General features: G+C 44.9%; 7 protein-coding genes across 7 annotated transcripts; 4 read left to right on the top strand and 3 right to left on the bottom strand.

The window, feature by feature from the left end:
• Nucleotides 1-3,877: 3,877 nt before the first annotated feature.
• On the bottom strand, nucleotides 3,878-4,508 carry INS49_013955 (uncharacterized protein; the record flags this gene model as incomplete). Its single annotated transcript, XM_043174647.1, has 2 exons — nucleotides 3,878-4,198; nucleotides 4,290-4,508. 2 exons carry the CDS (start codon nucleotides 4,506-4,508, stop codon nucleotides 3,878-3,880), a joined length of 540 nt encoding a protein of 179 aa, XP_043021592.1.
• Nucleotides 4,509-5,823: 1,315 nt separating this feature from the next.
• INS49_013954 (uncharacterized protein) lies at nucleotides 5,824-6,810 on the bottom strand (the record flags this gene model as incomplete). The annotated part of the gene is made up of 2 exons (XM_043174646.1): nucleotides 5,824-6,393; nucleotides 6,466-6,810. 2 exons carry the CDS (start codon nucleotides 6,808-6,810, stop codon nucleotides 5,824-5,826), a joined length of 915 nt encoding a protein of 304 aa, XP_043021591.1.
• Nucleotides 6,811-6,875: 65 nt separating this feature from the next.
• INS49_013953 (uncharacterized protein) lies at nucleotides 6,876-7,499 on the top strand (the record flags this gene model as incomplete). Its single annotated transcript, XM_043174645.1, has 1 exon — nucleotides 6,876-7,499. The coding sequence occupies one exon, from the start codon at nucleotides 6,876-6,878 to the stop codon at nucleotides 7,497-7,499; it is 624 nt and encodes a 207-aa protein (XP_043021590.1).
• Nucleotides 7,500-7,574: 75 nt separating this feature from the next.
• Nucleotides 7,575-9,010, top strand: INS49_013952 (uncharacterized protein; the record flags this gene model as incomplete). Its single annotated transcript, XM_043174644.1, has 2 exons — nucleotides 7,575-7,853; nucleotides 8,030-9,010. The coding sequence occupies 2 exons, from the start codon at nucleotides 7,575-7,577 to the stop codon at nucleotides 9,008-9,010; spliced, it is 1,260 nt and encodes a 419-aa protein (XP_043021589.1).
• A 167-nt stretch (nucleotides 9,011-9,177) lies between these two features.
• INS49_013951 (uncharacterized protein) lies at nucleotides 9,178-10,883 on the top strand (the record flags this gene model as incomplete). The annotated part of the gene is made up of 4 exons (XM_043174643.1): nucleotides 9,178-9,433; nucleotides 9,516-10,040; nucleotides 10,128-10,623; nucleotides 10,652-10,883. 4 exons carry the CDS (start codon nucleotides 9,178-9,180, stop codon nucleotides 10,881-10,883), a joined length of 1,509 nt encoding a protein of 502 aa, XP_043021588.1.
• A 2,645-nt stretch (nucleotides 10,884-13,528) lies between these two features.
• Nucleotides 13,529-14,741, top strand: INS49_013950 (uncharacterized protein; the record flags this gene model as incomplete). Its single annotated transcript, XM_043174642.1, has 2 exons — nucleotides 13,529-13,630; nucleotides 13,683-14,741. 2 exons carry the CDS (start codon nucleotides 13,529-13,531, stop codon nucleotides 14,739-14,741), a joined length of 1,161 nt encoding a protein of 386 aa, XP_043021587.1.
• Nucleotides 14,742-15,101: 360 nt separating this feature from the next.
• Nucleotides 15,102-15,812, bottom strand: INS49_013949 (uncharacterized protein; the record flags this gene model as incomplete). Its single annotated transcript, XM_043174641.1, has 1 exon — nucleotides 15,102-15,812. The coding sequence occupies one exon, from the start codon at nucleotides 15,810-15,812 to the stop codon at nucleotides 15,102-15,104; it is 711 nt and encodes a 236-aa protein (XP_043021586.1).
• Nucleotides 15,813-20,454: the final 4,642 nt, after the last annotated feature.

Raw genomic sequence — 20,454 nt, 5'->3', positions numbered from 1 at the left:
ATATATAAATAGCTAATAAATATAAAGTTTTATACACAATATTAAGTATATTCTTTATTACTTAATATAAAATTAGTACTTATTAATGCAAACTTTGCAACCTTTTTCATACCTTTTAGTATTAACTTCTTTTAAATAAAAATAAAATAGGCTTTAAATTATTTAACCTTTGCATAAGAAATAATATTTATTATTTTAAGTTTAATTTTAAAAAATATTATAAGGTTTTAACTGCTTAAATTATTAATAACATTATTTATAATATCCAGCAACATTATTAAAAAAAAAAAGCCTTTAACCTTATTACTTTTAAAAAGCAATTTTATTAACCTCTTAATAAACTATTTTAACATTAAAATTTTAATATAAAGCTTTATTTAAAGGTTTTAAAAGGCGTTTAAATAGCTTTATAAGTTAAAACTATCCTTATATCACAAGTTTATTAATTAATAAAAAAGGTAAATAATTAAATTATTAATATTATAATTAAATTAATTAATTAATATTTTTTAAGCATTAAAAGATTTTCTATATAATATAATAAATATTATAAGGCTTAAATATATTAAGCTTAAGAATATAATAAAAGCTTAATTATTAAGCTTTTCTCATTTTACAAAAGCTATATTCTCATTTAATTATTTCTTAACGCTTATAATATATTTACTAAAGCCAACAAACCAAAAACTATAACTTTATATTACCCTTTAATTTAAAAAGTTTTCCCCTTTTAAGTTTAATTTTAAGAAAAATAATAAGTTAAGCTTAAAGTTAAGTATATTTAATATCTTTTAAACAATATTTACATATTTTTAAGCATATTTTAAATAATATTTATATATTTATTTATTTATAGTAATTAGCATTAATTAATGCAAATAAATAAATAAAAAAAGAAGCAAATAATTAAAATACTAAATAAAGCAAGAATGCTAAATTATCATAAGTTACTATTAATTATAATAGCTATCATAGGGTATAACAATAATACATAAGCAAAGGCTAGCAATATTAAAATCCTAATAATTTAAATATAAAAATAATTATAAAAATAAGGGTATTAATATTTCCCAACGTTTTAAAATATCTTAAGCAATGCTAAGCTCACAACTTAATAAAGCAATAAAGCAAACAATAGTTAATTATTATTATATAAAGGAGAGAAGTCTCCCGCTATTAAACGCTCAAAAGGAGCCTATTTATAGGCTAGCGCTAGCGTATGGGCATACGACCCTCGCACCTTCCAACATTGCTAACCAGTGCACAAACCAGCAAGCCCTCTTCAATACCGAACAATCGCGGCTTCAATGAAAGACGTGACCAAGCCCGACAAAGGACCGAGAGCGATGCCAGGACGACGCAGATTATAAGCGCTGCCTCTATCATCTCGTGAGAGCCCCCGTTATCAAAGTCAGACACTTGCCCATCGAGAGGCGCCATCGCGGGCCCGTCCGGGTCTAGGAAGAGGGTTGTACCGGGCATGGTGTGGCTCCGTGGGAAGAATGCCTATGGAATGACTTCTTGCCGGTGGAAGCTAGGCCAAGAGGCTGGGACAGAGTGCAGCCTGGCAAGAATTTGGACCTGAACGATGATGGTGCAAGACGTAACATTGCAAGCCTCAACGAACAAAGGTGAAGGGGGAGGGAACCGGAGCAAGGACATCAGGCTAATAAAGAGGATGCAACACCTTGGAATAGAATCCTGCATTCAACTGAAGAGTGTACAGTAATCTTCGTCTGCCAGTTCTTGTTCCACCACATTCCGTGTTCTATTTAGACCGTCTGTATCGGACCAGTGAACGAGGGAGCGACTTTGGGTTGCAGCGGCTGGGGGCGCTTCCCCCCTAGATTGCCAGCTCCTGTGTAACTGTGTCTGATTCGTCCCGTAGCGAAGGACCTGAGCTGTCTCCCAAGCTTACGCCCCCACTGCGGAGTGCGTTGTACGAATGCACATCTTCTCCTTGATTTGTCGTGAACCGAGCAAAATTCCCTGTATACCGCTGAGTGCTGAGGCATTTTGGCTGCCTCAGCGCCCAAAGGACCTGGCTCAAATGCAACATCGCATGCACTGTAGCATTGAAACAGGGAGAAGTTCGCAGTGCCGTCTCGGCTTGTTAACAAACAGTTCTCAAATGGTAATTTCAATAGCGGCACGAGCATGGTGCAACTACTGCAGTGCCTGTTCTGTAAAAGAGCAGAACCCATGAAGAAGGGACATGGGAGTGGAAAACAAGAAGACATACCAAATTGATTGGCGTTCCGTAGTACCATGACGACCTTGCCGATACGGGTTCCTTTCTGTGAGATTCGGAATGCTTCACGGGCGGCCGATGCGCTGCATGCCTTGGCTAGGCGGACAGCCCTGGGTATAGTATCCCATCGTGGCCCGGAGGAGACTGGAGCAAGTAGAGGAGATTAGCTACCTGTTCGCCACCGAGCCAAGCGTGATGCCCTATCGTGGTGTCGACTGGTCGCTCAAAGGCCAATGCTTACCGGCCACCAATCTGAAGCCTGTCCGGGTCGCCGCGCATCAGATCAATGGCAACACAGCAGTAGCTGCGGTTCGCACCGAAGGCGTCCATATCTAGCTTTTCTCATCGACAAGGTCCCTCTTGCCGATATCAACCAACATGCCGAACCTAGGCGATACACCGCCGGGTTGTGTGCAAGAGCTTACTCGAGAGTTGAGCAAGGCAGTAGTGCCAAGTTGACAAACCCTCGGGCTGGAAAATTAAATCTTGGTCAAAGTAATGGGCACCCGTTTATCGGTCAAAATACGCTGCCCCTTGAATGGCTCCTCGGTTAAGGCTTGCAACTCTTGATCCACCGTTTCTAAAGCCTGTGAGTTCACTCATGTGGATGCAGTTCAGGGAATAGAGGGGATTACTCGACAGAAATGCGCGAGTTGTGATTTAGATCTAGTGAAATACTGCTCCGCATCGGTCATGATCGTTCACAATCGTGGCCATTTAAACAGAAATTCAAGTATTCACGGCTGCAAGCAGTAACAAAATTATCATTATGGATGATCATGACGATGAAACTATACGAACTTCTGTTCTCCTTATAATCCCTTTGAGACTCGAACTGTCATCATCTCCATCCAGCTCTCGTCCACGCGAGGCTCGTGAAGCCGACGCGTGGTACACACCCCGGTGCTTGTTCAAACAGTCAAGCTTGATAGCAGAATGTTTGCTCCTCAGGATACTCCCGCTCTAACACGAATAAGTCAGCCAAACTTCAGACCGAATTGAAGCCGCCACATGCTATTTTCAGTCCGAGGTTGTAGGACGACGAAATGGGATGTGAGCTGAACATTATACTTACTTCGCCAGAATAGTCGAATTTTCCGTCATGAGAAAAGTTGCAACACCTGAACAGTCTGCAAAGAGGAGGCAAGGAGCAGGCAATGACTCCAAGGCCGCATTCGATATTTGAGGAGATGTTGATCATGCCGAGATGGTCTATGAAAGTCCAACCACAATCAGTCATGGGTGCTAGATACGAAACAGGTCCAGAGCCCGCGACTTACATAAAATATCCTTCGGGTAGGTAGTAGCGTCGATATACCTCAGGTAAGGCACACGGAAACAAGCAGATACGCTTGCGAGAACTCCGACGCCTAGGACCCCAGATATCAACACCTTCTGGTGGAGTCTCATATGCGCTGCAGCGACGATGACGCATGGGATGATGACGCAAATCCAGTCTGTCACAAGCTGGGTCAAGAAAACAAGGTAGCTGAATGTTGCCTGTCCCAGTGTTTCCTGACATGTGCCCCTATTCAAATCAGTCCTGAAGGCTCACAATTCCGTGCTTGGTGCACCTGTACGTCGTCGACTTCATGCTCGTCAAGCAGGCTTCGAAGGGGTCAGAGCTTACAGTGAGGAATTCCAAGTCGCTGCCAGTGGACGGCATGTGACAAAGATATAAATCAGGGCCAGGACGGTGACAACTACAATGACGGACATGTTGATAGCCATCGGGATGACAAATCGTTTCCGCGTATCCAGTCGCATACAAGCGAACCCAATAGCGCACTTGGTCATACTGGCGGAGACAAGGTACAAAACCTCCCAGTAGGTCGAGTATTCGGCGGCCCGGATTTGATAAAGTGTAGAGGGAAGGTCTTGATCCCGCGCGCCGAGTCCGAAGCGGGTGGCATAGACTGCGAACACGATCGCAGCCGCGAATGCAAGCTAGTCGACAATCTATGGTCAATTTCATGGAGGAATCAAGGAAGAGAGACTCTTAATCTGGAACATTCGTGGTTGAAAAAGGTGAACTCACAGTTCCAATGACAGCCAGGATGTCATCTAAACCCCAAGATCTGCTCAAGCCCACCGAGAAGCCAAAGCGCACATAGGCTCGTAGAGAAATGACGATCAAGCCGATGATCCCAAGAGAGATTGCGACCGCTTCGACGGCGAGGCCGAATCCTTTGGGGACGAGAGGCACCAGCTGGTAAGCAACAGCTTGCGTCTCTTCGCCAGACAGAAGGGAGTCCATCCTGAGGACTCTTGCTGATCGAGCAAGATCTGTGGATGTCTGTCTCTAGGTGGCCACCGCTGGCCGGCGCTGGCGAGAGGTGTATATACCTTCCGGCCGTGTCGGCGGCGAAATCTGCTGGAGATTAACAAGCGAAATGCAGAAAGCTATATCATAATGGAGAAGACGCTGTCAATAATATGTGAAGCAGGGCAGGCTCAAGTTCAAGATCCACATCCAGCCCCTCGCCCCTTTCTATCCAACAAATCAGGAGTTAGGTTGGAGCGGTGGTCGTATCCCACCCCCGAAGCGGGCATAGGGCTATCCGGGGCAGAACCGGGAAATTCGGAGCTATTTTACCGCAACCGGAAGCCACGAGAAGCCAGACGGTGAGGGCGCACCCCGTCATCCCTGTATTTGTCACCCTGGTGGACGGTAAGCAGGGAAAACCACATGGGTTGAGGGGGCCAGATATTGCGCCAGCCAACGAGAAGGGTGACAGCCCTAGTTGCCTTGAAACATTCTGGAAAACAAAGGTACACGTCGCGTTAGCGCGTCGGAGAAAATCCTAATTTCCCTGTCCCTAGCGCGCCTCTACAGTACAGAGTCAATGCATTTTCCTTGCGCATACACAGCGAAATTTCGTTTGGTCGCGGTATTCGTCACACTGGTGAATTGATGAGGCGCTTCCGTTGTAATCGAAGCGTCCTTATTTTGTAGGATCTCGAGGCGTTGGTGAATGATTTGCCGCTGATCGCTTACAAGTCCCGGTCATGTCTGCGACGGCGTGGAGGCAAAATGCCGAGCGCGCCGACTTCAACGCTGCACGTATCCGCGCGCGTTGATGCGATTGGACTCCATATCTTACAACATCAGCTAAGTGGTATTTTTAATTACCGTGGCAGTTGATCTACGAAACATCTCGAATCGGCTCTTGGTGTGTCCTAAGATTCGAGATAGGTGCGTCAAGGATATCCATGCCTTTTTTCTGAGTACGATACTACGTAAAGTGGCATCCTCTTCTCTCCTCGGCTGCGCCAGCCGCCACTAATGGAACCTTGGTAAGAAACCAGACGGTCCAGACGGCTCAGGCTAGAGCTCCTTGCAAATTCGATAAGCAGAAGAACATATCAGGTGAGTGTTCCCATCAAAAGGTCTGTTTCGAGTGAAGTTGTGAGCAGCAAGCAATAATAGTTCCACATTCCAGGTCTAGGGGCGCTGATCATCCTCTTTTCGTCATGGGAAAACACGTCTTTGTACGTATACCTCTTTGAGGGGCGATCTCCTGGAATGGCCTTCTCGAACTGCCACCTGGGACACTCCGTGGGTATGCCGACTATAGACGCGCTTCAGGAAACACCAGGAGGGACTTATCACGCGGTTGCACGTCGCTCACGATGTAGTTGCCTACAGGCAGAACCGTTATGAAAGCGCCCCAAGCATCCCTGTTTCCAGATTTATCTCCATTCCGCCTCCAGAATCCACAAACCTGAGCCCGGACTTCAGGAGGCAGGCTTCGGCCCTTGAAGTCAAAACCAGGGTCGGCTTCTGCAAAGAGTTTTGCCCACTCTTCCAATTCCCGATCTGCTGAGTTGAACAACAAATGCATGCTGACGATGCCCGTCCTCAAGGCAACCTCCTGTGATTTTGGCATTTTGTCCGGGCTTGGGATAACGATATCCGCCATGACGAACTTTGCTCCGGGCTTGAGGGCCGGCACGAGGTTCCGCAACATTTCTATAGCATATTTATGGGACCAGTTGTGGAATATCGCCCGGAAGAAATACACGTCAGCGTGTCTCACTGGCTGCTTGGTCATGAAGTCGTGAACTTGGTAGTGTACTCGGTCGGCGAGCTCTTCTGGTCTCTGCTTCTCCGAACTTGGGATGACACCTTCGTCAAGATCCTGCGTTACCATTGCCAGTTTTCACCTGCTCGTGAAACGATCATTGGGCCGAATCACAATGGGCATCCTCACCTGGACAACAATGTTCAGCGACGGGAACTCGCGTGCGATGGAACACGCAAAGACACCGTGAGAACCACCCACATCGACGACTGTTGCGCCGTGAGGGAGGTCACCCCAAGGGTATCCTTTGACAACGTGGTGGGCTTCCAGGCCCGGCCTGCGAGAGAACAAGCGCATCATGTCCGCAAAACGCCACAGCCGGTCCGGCCGCTCCGACAAGTACGGCCACACGCCCTGGCCGCCATGAGCCAGTGCGAATCCCGTCTCGTCCGGCTCACCTGAGTCCGGCCACTTGGACATGGCGTCGCAGGAGTGGAGGGCGCCGCTCCAGCCCTCGTCCGTCTTCCACGCCATCCACTGGCGGAGCGGCTCGTCCTCGGCCAGCAGGCGCGACGACGCCTGGCCGGATCTCCTGGAAGATGTGTTGGGCTATTGCCAAGCGCAGCATGCGCTTCATGTGCGTCACGCCGATGCCAGCGTGTGTCGACAGGCTACCGGATGCCCTGAACTCGACATCAATCACCGGTGTCGAGACCAACGTGGACTATGTTGCCCAAACCATCGCGTCACCAGAGTTCAGGGCTGGGAATTTCACCACAAAAACACTGGACACCTTTCAATACCAGACCACCGCCGTTGAAATCGTCGAGCCGGGCCCAGGAACGACAATTCAGGACTACCCTGGTCGAGCCGGCTACTGGCATGTGGGCATTCCCTCGTCCGGTCCAATGGACAGTTACTCCCTTCGACTGGCAAACAGGCTTGTCGACAACGAAGAAGGCGCCGCGGGACTTGAATGTACCACTCAGGGGCCGACATTGCTGTTCCACTGCGATGCGGTTGTTGCTGTGGCCGGGGCTCCGGCTCATGTCTCAGTTGACGGGCAGAGGGTTGAGTCTGCCAAAGCGATCCAGGTCCGAAAGGGCGAGACGCTTTCCGTAGGCCAGCCCACTTCTGGATGCCGTTGTTACATTGCCTTCCAAGGTGGAGGTCTTCGTGTGCCCAAGGTGTATGGCAGTCGGTCAACGTTTCCCCTTGGATGATTCGGAGGTCACAACGGACGAATACTGCAGTATGGGGACCTTTTACGGTTGGTAAATAGGCATGTGGATGCAGCGATGGCGCCCCCGCCAGCTATTCTCCCGAGTCTTCCAATCCCCGGGGGTGCTGAGCCGCGATGGAAGGTTGCTGTGATGCCCAGCCCACACGGCTGTCCCGAGTTCTTCACACCAGAGAGTTACACAGAGCTCTTCACGGCGCTCTGGACCGTCCACTACAACAGCAATCGGTCGGGGGTCGGTCTCAAAGGGCCTGCGCCAGAATGGGCGCGCGCAGACGGTGGCTCTGCTGGTCTGCATCCATCCAAAATACATGACAGCCCATACGCGATAGGCAGCGTAAGCTTCACCGGCGATGACGCTGTGGTATTGACAGGCGATGGACCCAGCCTCGGAGGGTTTGTAGTATTCGCCACCGTCATCTCGGCTGAAATGTGGAAATTTGGGGAGATGCGACCTGGCGACCAGATCCAACTACTGTAGTACCGGTCTATCGAAGCTGGGCGCTTGACCAGTCAGAACGCCTGAACGAAGCCATCAATGAACTTGGAGAGCTTCCCGTGGATCCATCCCCTGAGCCATCTGGTGCTTCGGCCCAAGATTATCTTACCTCAGAGGTGGTCCCCCTCGTTGATGGAGAAGACGGGGTCGTCTGTCGGCCATTTGGCGACCGGGCGCTCTTGCTGGAGTTTGGACAGCATGATGGATTCAACCTAAGACAAACGTTCCGGATCATGAGCCTCGTCCAGAAGCACGAGTTGTCGCCGATACCAAACGTCGAAGAGCTGGTCCCTGGAGTCCGTACCTTACTCGTCATGTATAGGACGACCAAGGCAGCCGCCAGGGACGCCGTCGAAGAGCTGAGGACACGGGTAGCCGCACTAGAGCAAAACCTGCCGATCGCCTTTCCATCCCGCCGAGTCAGACTGCCATTTGTGTTTGATGATAGTGTCAGCCAAGCTGCAGTCGACCGCTACATAGCCACCATCCGCAGTTCGGCCCCATACCTCCCCCATAACGTGGAATTCCTGCGGCAGTTGAACTTTCCCGGCGGGGGGATCGGGGCCATCCAGGAGGTATTAGAAAGCGGCGACTTCTTGGTGCTCGGGCTGGGGGATGTCTTCATGGGCTCACCCTGCTCGGTGCCCCTGGACCCGCGGCATCGACTTTTCGGCACAAAGTACAACCCGTCGCGGTCGTACACTCCTCGAAACTCGGTCGGCATCCGTGGACAGTACACATGCATCTACGCAACGGACTCGCCCGGGGGATACCAGCTTGTGGGCAGGACCGCGCCCATCTGGGACGCAGATCGAGGTCAGTGTAGTAGTCCTGGGAGCAGTGGCAGTGGCCCTGCATGTGGCGAAGCAGCCTGGAGATTCTACTTCTCATCATTCACGAGCGCCGTGAGATCCCGAGTGCCTCCCTGCGAAACGACAGAGAATGGCGGCCGCCGCCTCGTCACAAGCCGCGTCCGACTTCGATGGCCCGTGTGATGTCTGCCGCAAACGCAAGCTCCGATGCGCAGGGGAGCCTGGAAGCGACAAGTGCTTCTTGTGTGCCTTCCATCAACGCCCATGCACCTTCATCGAGCGACCCCAGAGTCGCAGACGGCCCCAGCGGCGCAGGCAGCTGAGGCGCATTCACGACACGGCCCCCCATCATGGAGAAGGCAGTCCTGCTGGTGTGCTCGCCACCCAGGAACAAAGAGGTCGAGTCTCGCATGGCAGCGGGGACCCTCTTGACTGGCGACTGCACTGACGGGGATGCGCCGGCAGCATCTGCGACACATGCCTCGCCTGCCACGACTCCAGCGTCACCACCGGTGACGACAGCAACACCACCGTCACCAACGTCACCGGCGTCACTGCTGAACAGAACCTTGGGCCTGCACAAGACCACCAACTCTGTGTACATCGGTTCTAGTTCCTTGCCGCAAGGGCACATCGCCTTCCCCTGAGCCACAGCACATCCGTTATCGTCGGATGGATGACTCTACAGTGTTTGTCCAGCGCCCGGATCACTCTCCAGACGGACAACAAGATGTTCTCGACACCATTGAGGCCCTGATCCGTCCGCACGGCCCCGCTCTCGCCAGTCTTTACTTCCGCATCGTCCATCCGAGCTACCCCATCCTCCACAAGGGCGTCTGGTTCGAGAAGTATCAGCGGAGCTACAGAGAATTTTCACCCCTGCTCCTCGCTGCCGCCTACGCCCTCGCCATCGACTGGTGGGAGTACGATCTTGCTCTGGCCTCCAAGAAGAAGCCGCCCGTCAACCGCTTGGTCGCCATCGCGACACAGGCCCTCACCTGGGCCATGACACGGCCCAAGCTGTCTGCCGTCCAGGCCGGCCTCTTGCTCCTCCAGCGCTCGGGGGGCGACTCCTGGGTTCTGACCAGCCAGATGGTCGCCCTGTCCGAGGACCTCGGCTTGCACGTCGATTGCGCGCCCTGGGACATACCTGACTGGGAAAAGGGGGTTCGCCGCCGCCTGACCTGGGCCGTCTTCATGCAGGATAAGTGGGGTGCGTTGATCCATGGTCGGCCTTCTCACGTCTCTGCACACCACTGGCGGGCCCCGCCCCTCCATCTCACTGACTTTCCCGAATCAGCTGCGGACGAGGACGACGCAGAAGTGAGCGCCCAGGTTGAAAAGGGTCGACACCTCTTCATGCGTCTGGCTCAGCTAACTGAGATCATGTCCGACGCCCTTTCGATCCTCTACGCGCCGTGTCGGGTCACCTATCAACGTAACGAACCTCCTGACGTGGTCGTCGGGCTGCTGGAGCAGGTGAAGACGATCGCCCTGAGGCTGAAGCATTGGGCAAGTACCCTTTCTCCTGACCTGGGAATGGACAACGTAAAAGCCCGTAAACTATGCTCGAACGGATACCTCCACCTTTCCTACTACGCTACCGAGATCATCATCCACCGTCACATCATCCGGGGCCTGACTCCAGAACACCCGGAACACATCCAAACCATCTGCCGTGATGCTGCCCAGACCAGGCTCGAGCACGCAATGGCTTTCGTGGAGAAGCTACGCCCCGAGCACCTCCAGAGCTTTTGGTGGTTCGCCGCGCCCAAGAGCCTGGCCCTCATCGGCATGTTCGCCGCGTTGCTGTCCGCCCACCAGCGTAAGCAGCGCCGAGGCCGTCTTCTTCAAGCAGAAGCTGGACGATTTCCACTGGAGCCTGAAGGTCCGCTCCAAGGGGTCTCTTTCCATCACCGCCGCAGTCCAAGAGATGCAAGACGCCCTGCTGGGCCTAAGCACATCTCAGCCTCCCCATGCCGTCTCTCGTCCCACCTCGATGATGACCACCTCGTTGCCTCCATACTCAGCTCCAGGAAGAGAACAGGAGCCCTGACCTCGGCTGGCCCCTTGCCCCTCTCGTGCGTTTCGCCCCTTTGTTCTTGCCTGCAATACGGAAGTAGAAAATGGAGTTGGGCTCGACCTGGCGTCTGGGTTGAATCGACGTTTGGCCAGTGCTACGGGAATCAAGTTCGGTAAACACCACACTCACACGCACGAGGCGATGGCTGCTGGTGTACCTGGCCAATACTGCAAGTTGGCGCGCAACTGTGGCTCGTAGCATAGTAATGAAACCTGCAAGGGCAACTTGCATAGAACCATGATCGCTTTGCAATCCGCAATCCCGTCATCCACAATTAATCCCCAGCTAGGCCGTTCAGCAACGCCCAACTAAAGATCACTTCACCCCAGCCCCAAAGTCATCCATACTCGTGTAGCTGGCAGCCGCCATATCGCGGACCGCCATCACGGACTACCGGAACCCGGTGGCCCTAAGGGGAGAGGCATGTGCGTGCTAGCTTCCCGCTTTGCTTCCTGAAGCTGCAGGATGCAGCTCGTCCGTGGGCTTTGCTTGAGGAGACGGCGGCGCGGACACTGCCAGACAGCACTCACTGGGACCAGGGCAGAGGATACTGATCTGTTACTCCAGATGCCATCGGCGTGGCAGGTGACGAGGGTCCCTGGGCGCTCTCATGCAGGCTTGCTGCCAAATCTCGCTGCTGTATACGTAAACATGTTTTCATTGTGGGAGTGTTTGGCACAATCCAGGCTGCCTCGGAATCACGCAATGAAACGGGATTCTAAAAGTTACTCTACTGTAAAGCCTGCTTTCTATTGTTCATGGTGATCTGGTGGGTATGTCACTAATGCTTAATAAGTACATCAATTGTTATGTTGTGCAAGGATGAAAGTGTTTCCTCGATGTGACCATGAATATCTGTTCCAATCTACCCGCCTTCTAAGAAGTCGACTGCTAAGCAGTGGAGGGACAGCGCTGTAGACTTCCTGGCAGGCTCCTAAGGTAGCGAGGCAATTTGGAAAAGGTCTTCAACCGACTGAGTGCAGCGTTTCTCTGGCTCAGTTGTAGCCTCTTCAAGTGACAACCCGACTGGATCCAAAAGCTTCGATATAGCAATTGAAAGGTTCCCGGCCATGGCTTCGAGACAAAGTGATTGAACTTGACTGATCGATCGATCACATCCACCTTGAATACGTGCCGGTGGCGCAAGGACACATCGCTGGTATAGCTGCGGAGTTTTGCATCGTGACTCTCGCCGCTGTGATTCGCAAGTCGGTAAATACGCGCACATCACTGGCTGATGCCCTCGTCACAGACCCTCATCTGACCGGTCTATTCGGTCCTTAAGCTTCGCGTCGGTGCCAAGTGTCCTGTTCAGAAGCAATTGCGGCCCAGATGTCCTGGCCGCAGATGATCAGCCATCAGGCATGAGCCCAAAGTGTCCATGACTCGCTTCGGTAGTGGTTGGCATTTGATGAAGAGGTTGCGGAACAAGTACGGGCTGGCCGTGCGCTTCGGAGTGACGGCTTTGAGAGCCACGCCACGTCAAAAGAATTCCGCCGAGAAAGAGACGCCGATACGCCGCAAGAGGATCTCGGTGCGGACCTTCATGGCAATCGCTAATTATGTCACTCTCGTGTTCTGGAAACTACACCTGACTGCCAATCCACTGCCAGTTTCAGACTTTCGGAGTACGTCGAAGGGCATTGCCACGGGCTGTGTAAACGCATGGCCTTAGTCCTCACCAGCTCTCCGCGTCAAGGGCCAAAGTGTGGGCAAACGAGTATGGCAGGGCATTATTATTTGAATCTCATTGAAACAGCCACTGAGCATGTGTGATGTAAGAGTTCAAACGGTACATGGCGATTCTGCCCGTGGCATGTTCAGCCCAGGTGTTCACAACCTGCGTGAGAGCGGTCGTTCCTCGGCAATCTGAATGCAGCCGCTACCTCCTGTCTGCGTACAAGACCATTTACCACGACGGCCGTTAATATGTGACTAGCAAGCCATCCTCGGGCCTTCTTTTCAATCTCGAGGGTGTCGTGACACATGTGCCTTGGCCCTTGGCCTGTGACTCTGATAGGTCAACTGATCTGCAGGTCGGGATGCCGCCTTGGGTCCTGTCAACCACGAAACTCTGGTCTGGGAATTACCTTGGGTGCCGCGTACCCTTTTTAAGCCTACGAGCTTCCCCATATGCGGCTGCGTCCGAACGGTCGAGAATGCGGGCCGAGTCAATCGGGGCGTGGCATGCATCGGATGACGGCCGCATCACGGCCCTACTCACCCCGCGCTGGTTTCCAGTTCGAGACATGACAGCCGGCACTAATCGAAACTGTGCCCCGGAGGCATACTCCCGCACCTGGGACCAGCTTAGGTCCGGGGAAACGAGCGCGGGTAGGGCCGCTTCGCTTGGGGGTATTTCGGCGGTGTTTGGTCAGCTGGGCCGATAGTATTCGGCGAGATGGTTGAGTCTGGATCGTGAATAGTGGCTTCACGAGAACATGCGTCAAGAGTCTGAACCCTAAGTTGGGGCCACACTGAGTATATAAAGTCAGTGATATACCTACTCAGAAGTCAAAATGGAAGGCATTGTCATTCAGCCATCGAGGGTTCAATCCAAGTTTCTCACGAAGTAACAACAACAGTGATCCCACGCGACCCAACTCAATCCCTCGGAGATGAAATCAACAACTGCGTTGGCCTTGGCCAGTTTTGTCAAGTCCGCCTTCGGACATGGATACTTGACCATCCCCTCCAGCCGCACCCGGCTTGGTTCTGAGGTATGAGCCACGTTCAACCTCTGGTCCGCACTTGCTCACACACCGCACACAGGCCGGAATAGACACTTGCCCTGAGTGCACGATTCGAGAGCCCGTCGAGGCATGGCCAGATGTCACCGCCGCCACTGTCGGCCGCAGCGGTCCTTGTGGCTATAATGCCAGGGTCAGTGTCGATTACAACCAGCCGTCGGACAACTGGGGCAACTCCCCTGTGGCAACATACGCGCCCGGCCAGACCGTTGACGTCCAATGGTGCGTCGACAACAACGGCGACCACGGCGGCATGTTCAGCTACCGAATCTGCCAGGACCAGGAGCTGGTTGACAAGTTCACTACCCCCGGGTACCTCCCCACCGACGAAGAGAAGCAGGCCGCCGAGGACTGCTTCCAGCTCGGCACACTCAAGTGCACCGACGTGTCGGGCCAGACCTGCGACTACAGCCCCGACTGTTCCGAAGGGCAGGCCTGCTGGAGGAACGACTGGTTCACATGCAACGCGTTCCAGGCGGACAGCCGACGAGGGTGCCAGGGCGTCGACAACGCGGCTCTCGGGTCTTGTTTCACCACCATAGCTGGCGGCTACACGGTGACGAAGAAGATCAAGATCCCCGAATACGTCTCGAACCACACCATCCTCTCGTTCCGATGGAACTCGTTCCAGACAGGGCAAGTCTACCTAACCTGCGCCGACGTCGCGATCAGCGACGGCGGGAGCACCCCTCCCTCTTCCCCGACGGGCACCAGCACCAGCACCAGCTCGGCGGCGGCGACCACGACGAGCGCCGGCTGCGCGGCCGCCAACAGCGTCGCCGTCACGTTCAACGAGATGGTCAAGACGAGCCCCGGCCAGACTATCAAGATGGTGGGATCGATCCCGGCCCTCGGGAACTGGGACGTCTCATCGGCGCCCGCGCTGTCCGCCGCGCAGTACACGAGCTCCAACAACCTGTGGACGACCACAGTGACCCTGGCGGCGGGACAGACGTTTGAGTACAAGTTCGTCAACGTTGCGTCGAGCGGGACCGCGACTTGGGAGAGCGATCCGAACAGGTCGTATACGGTGCCGCGCAGCTGTGCTACTTCCGTGGCTGTCAATACCAACTGGAAATGATTTTTTTGAGGAGGCTTGAAGTATAGAGAGTGTTTTTGGTTTGAGTTGTAATCGTGTCTTCTTTTGTCGATATGGGGTTTTTTATTATTTCGAAAGAGTGGAGCAGCAAGATATTTGTTAATGCGGTGTATATATCACAAGGAATTATACTGGCGGCTATCGCTTCAGGATTTGGTCAAAGCTTTTTCTTTAAATCAGAGGCTACTCTCTCGTAAATGTTCTACTTTCGGACCTTGTGTGTGGGCACAGACGCTCTCTTCCACACAGATCATGTCCTTGACTGCACCATGTCCGTCTAAGCTACGCTTCTAGGGGTTCCAAAACTTGCAACAGTCCAAACACAACCTGCATCCCACGAAACTAAGGAAGATGCCCATTAAACCCAGCCTCGATCAACCTTTGGCCAGCCTCCCAAACGTCTCCGGGAATGGGCTGCTCTATTTGGTATCCCTTGGCAGGATAGTCTCGAATTCTGATGAGATCCCCAACCATGATGTTGATAACCAGGCCCCGCGGATTACCCTCGTCGGGGTATTCCGAAAATTCCAGTTGCGGTGACGTAACGCTGAATTTGACCTTCTCGTCATCCGCAATGTCTGTTCGATTAATGCCAGGCCACTGCTTCATAAAAGTGGCATAGGTCCTCCTCTCCATGTACGGTTTCTGCACCAGAATGAAGTTCCGAATCCTGCCCTCTCCTTCGAGCAGCCCTCGCTGACGCAGCAATGCGTGAGTAAAACGCACATTCTCGCCCGTGTTCGTCGACCGCGGCTCGACGATGATGGCCTCCTCCGGCACGCCCTTGGCCCGCGCGATATCGGCGAAGACCTCGGCCTCCGGCTTGGTGAAGCGGTTCTCGGTCAGCTTCCCGGCACCGCCTGAGAAGATGAGGTAGCGCCCGTAGCCGTCGAGGTGGAGCTGTGCGGCTCGGTGGGCGACGCGGAGGTCCAGGCTGCAGAGGCAGAAGACGGCGTCTGCGCTGGCGGGGAGGGGCATGCGCGTGCGGTGGTAGTTATAGACGAGCTCTGCGTCTCGAAGTGTCTGCTCTTCCATTGTGGTCTGATCCGGCATCGTGGCTCGTGAGAATGAGCTCAATTTGTTTTCATTTCCTGAACAAGTCCTCCAAGGTTTAGAAGTCACTATTAAAGGTAAACAAGACCACCATGAAATGTCAGCAAAGCCAAGGGCGCCTCCGAATCCCTAACCCTTTAATCGAGCAACACTACCCTCCGTCCTTTACCTAACTCAAAGCAGCTCTGTGGAAATAGAACAGTGATGTGTTTTCCTTCTGATTGTATCTCGAGATGTGACAGAGGTCGGGGAGTATCTTGAGTATTTGATCTTACACTATCCAAATGCCCAATTAAGACCCGCAAAGACAAGTTCAGGAATGGGCATTAAGAGAGTCAGCGTACGCCCACCTAGCTTCTACAATACGCCCACCCAGCTTCCAGCGTTGGCCCACTTAGTATAAGGAAATTAGCTATATGCACTTTAAAATATAGGTATACCTTAAAAGCTAGCTTTCCAAAATTATAGCTACCCCGCTATTTATATAAAGTAAATATTTTAAGTATTTTACTTTAAATATATACTTATTATATATTAATTAATATTTTTTTAAGTTATTTTTTTATATTTATTAAAGCTAATTATTAAATTAAATTACTTAAAATTATTAATAAAAGTATTATTAAGATAATAAATTATTTTATTTATATAAGGTATAAAGATAAATAAGCTTTATTATTAATATTACTAATAATTACTAAGTAAGCGGAAACCTTACTTAGCATTAATAAATAAATGCTAATAAGCTAAGTTATATAATATCTTTTTTAATTAAGAAAGAGTAATAAAGATTTATTTATAAAGCAATAAAATTCTTTCTCTAAGGATATTTAAACCTTTAACTTTCTACCCTTTTTTTATTTCTTTCCTTTTCTTTATATTTTTTACCCTTTATTTTAATTTTATAAGTATATAAATTAAGTTATATTAATTAATGCTAATTATTTAAAAATTAAGAAAGTATAAAATAATAATATAAGCCTTAAGAAAGTAAAGGTTATAATTATAAAGCTTAAAGATTAAAAGGTAATATTATATTTAAGTTATTGCTTAAAAAATATTATGCTTAATAAGTTAGCTAAGGATTTTAATATAAAATTATTAATGCCTTTAAGTTAAAGCTATATAAATATTAAAATTAATAATTATAATAATAATATAAGCTATAATAATAGTATAAGCTATAACTAAAATAGTATTATAACTTTTAATTTACTTAATAAATAACCCTAAGGAAAAAGTAAGTTAGCCATTTAGCTATTCCTTAAGGCTAATAAATTTAAGCTTATGCTTTCCTTAAAAGCTTTTAAGAAATTAGCTAAGATATTAAAATTTAAGAAATTAACTTAATTAGCTAGCGCTTTAAATAATAAATTAGCTAAAGATAATAATATTTTATAATTTAAAGCATTTTATAATAATAATAATCTTTTTATTATTATAACTTTATTAAACTTATTTAAATACTTTAAGATCCTTATTAAAAAAATAAAAATTAATCTTATTAAAAAAAAAGTTTAGTTAATAAAGTATAACTTACCCTTAAATTATAGCTTTTTACTTATTTATAAAATTAAGAATAAAGATAATAAAGTAGTTTACTTAACTTAATAAGATTTTAAAAATAATATTATAAAATTTACTAAACTTAAGCCTTAAATACCTTTAAATATAAATATTATATAAAATTAAAGATAAATTAAAAAGCAATATTGCTAAGTTATACTTTTTTACCCTTTAACGGCCATTAAAGTAAACATTATAAAACTTAATAAGATTTTTAACCTTAAAATTATAAAGTATATTTATAAGCATTAAATAATAATAAGTAAGGTAAAATAAAAATAATGCTTAGCTAGTTTAATTCTTAAGTTAATATTAATTAATATAAATTTAAGATTATTAAATAAAATAACTTTAAGTTTTCCTTATTAATACTTATTATTATTTATTTAACCTTATATTAAATAATTAATATTAATTAATATAACTTTTATTATAATAATTTGTATTAATTAATATTAATTCTTATTTTAACTTTTTCCCCTTTTTTTAAAGATTTATATAAGTTATTATGCTTATATACTTGCATTAATTAATACCAACTTTATATTAACCTCTCTTAATATTTATTATATAAGCTAATAATATTATAGCATTTACTTTTTTTAATATTATTACTTAAGCTAAGAAATTAAGCTTTTAGGGTTACTTATTTATTTAACTTAATATTAGCAAGCAATTTAATAAGCTTATAAGGAGTTTTAATTAATTATAATAATATATTATCTTTTAGCTTACCATTAATAACCCCTTGCAACTTACCCTAATTATTTAAAATAATAACTTAAGCATAATATCTTAGCTAAAGAGTATTAATATTAATATAATTATTAACTTTATAGTTTTGCAATACCTTATATATTACCCTATTAATATTAAACTAAGCGCTATTAAAACTAAGTAATATAAATAATATAAACTTAATAAGAAATATTTATATAAGTTTTTATATAATAACCTATTTTATAAGATTGCTTATTATAATAATTATGCTATATAATAATTTATATTTATTAAAATAAGAAAGAAAAAAGTAAGTAATTTGCTTTTATTAAAGATCTTGCTTAATGAAAAGATAATTATTTATAAATTTATTTATATTAAGGCTTAGCATTATAATAAATATTTTGCTAATAATATAAATAATATAATGAAAATTATTTTTATTAATAAGGCTTAAAAGGCAATTATAATTATAGTAATATAAATATATACCTTGCAAAAGTAATATATAAAAGCTAAGGTAAAGTTGCATTTAAAGAAGGGTTTTGCTAAGAATAAAATTAAGGATAAGTAAGTTAATATAGATTAAGTTTTTATAAATTTATATAAGTGTATAAGCTTTCTTGCTTGCATTAATATATATAATACTTTTAATTAAGAATTTAGCGTTAATTATAAGATAGCTTATTATAAAAATATTATAAATGCTATAAATTACCTTTCTTTTATTAATTATTAAATCATTATAACTTTTATTAAAAAGATTTATATAAAAGGTTTGCTTATATAGCTAAGAATTACTTTTATTTAAGGTAAGAATATCCTTAAAAAATTTAAAGCAATGCTTTTAAGCTATAATAATATTTAGCAATATATAGCTATAAAAGAGTAAAAGGGTAAGGTATTATAATAAATAATTAATAAGGGTACTTTGCTTATAAATAGCTAAGTAAATAAATAATATTATAAAGATTTTAAGCAATGCCATGCCTTATTTACATTTATATTAAGTTAACTCTTTATAACCATTAACTTTATTAAGGCTTTAAAATTTTTAAAATAATATAAGCTAAATGCTAAAGGTAATGCAAAGTATATTAATTTATATATTATTGGTGGGTGCAGGGAATTATGTGAGAAATGATACTGCGCTGAATTCCGGCTAGCTATAAAAAGCTGGCTTTTATGCTTATTTTAGATATTCTTTTAAGAAATTAACTCTTCTCTTTTTTTATATATTTAATATTTTAATTAAGCTTTTCTTATTTTTAAGAATTTTTAAAATATTTATCTTTTTCCTTTTTTTAGTTCCTTTTTATTCTTATTTTTTTTTATTACGTTAAAGCTCTTCCTTAAGTTATCCTTAAAAGGGTTTAGCAAAATCTATCCCTTATTATTTAGGTAGCTTGTTTTTATTAATAATTTAGCTTAGGCTATGATTTTAGTTTTATGTATTTTTAATTAATAATAAGAAAAATAAGAAGTTAGTTATAAGTTAATTATTTATTAATTTTATTTCTTTTTATTTTTATATTAAATATTGCTAAATTATTTTATATATTAGCTTAAAGCTTTAATTAAAGCTTATATTTATCTTTAACTTATTATAAAAAAGAGTTAAGTATAATTAAATTTATAATAATATTATAAGTACCTTAAGATTATTTTTTAATTTTAAGGTACTTTTTATACTTTTAATATTTAAATAAAATATTACCTTAATTATATATTAATATATTATTAAGCTTTAAACTTATTTTAAGTTTTTTATTAAAAATTATATTTAAAATATAATAATAATATAAATTTAAGATTAAAATAATAAATTTAAACTTTATAAATATTACTTAATATTAATTAAAAATGCTTTAAATTCTTAATTAATATTTATTATTATTATTATAACCTTAAGTTTAAAGTAAAGGGGGTTATAATGCAAAATTAAGATACTTACTTTACTTACTTATAGATTTAATAAGTAGCATTATATTATATATTTTTATATTAATTAAATTATATAAAAAACTTAAACTTAAAGTATAACTTTATTTAAGCTTTAATTAAACTTAAATTTAATTTATTAAAAATTTAATATAATATTAATAAGCAAGGCATTAAATATAAATTTAAAGGGCTTTTTTTATTATAATCTTATAATTTTTATTTTTTAATAAAATATTTTTTTATTAAGTTTATTTTATTTATTATATTTATTAATACCTTTATTTTTTAAATTTTAATTTAAGTATTTTATAATAATATTAAAAATAAATTCTTTAAAAATAATTACTTTAATTAAAGATATTATTACTTTTAAGTTTCTTTATTTTATTATTATCTTAATAAGAATTATAAT

The sequence above is a fragment of the Diaporthe citri genome (genome assembly GCF_014595645.1).
Source record: "Diaporthe citri strain NFHF-8-4 chromosome Unknown scaffold_7, whole genome shotgun sequence".
Classification (NCBI taxonomy): domain Eukaryota; kingdom Fungi; phylum Ascomycota; class Sordariomycetes; order Diaporthales; family Diaporthaceae; genus Diaporthe; species Diaporthe citri.
The sequence above is the reverse complement of the archived record's forward strand: the minus strand, read 5'-3'. Positions and strand labels throughout refer to the sequence as shown.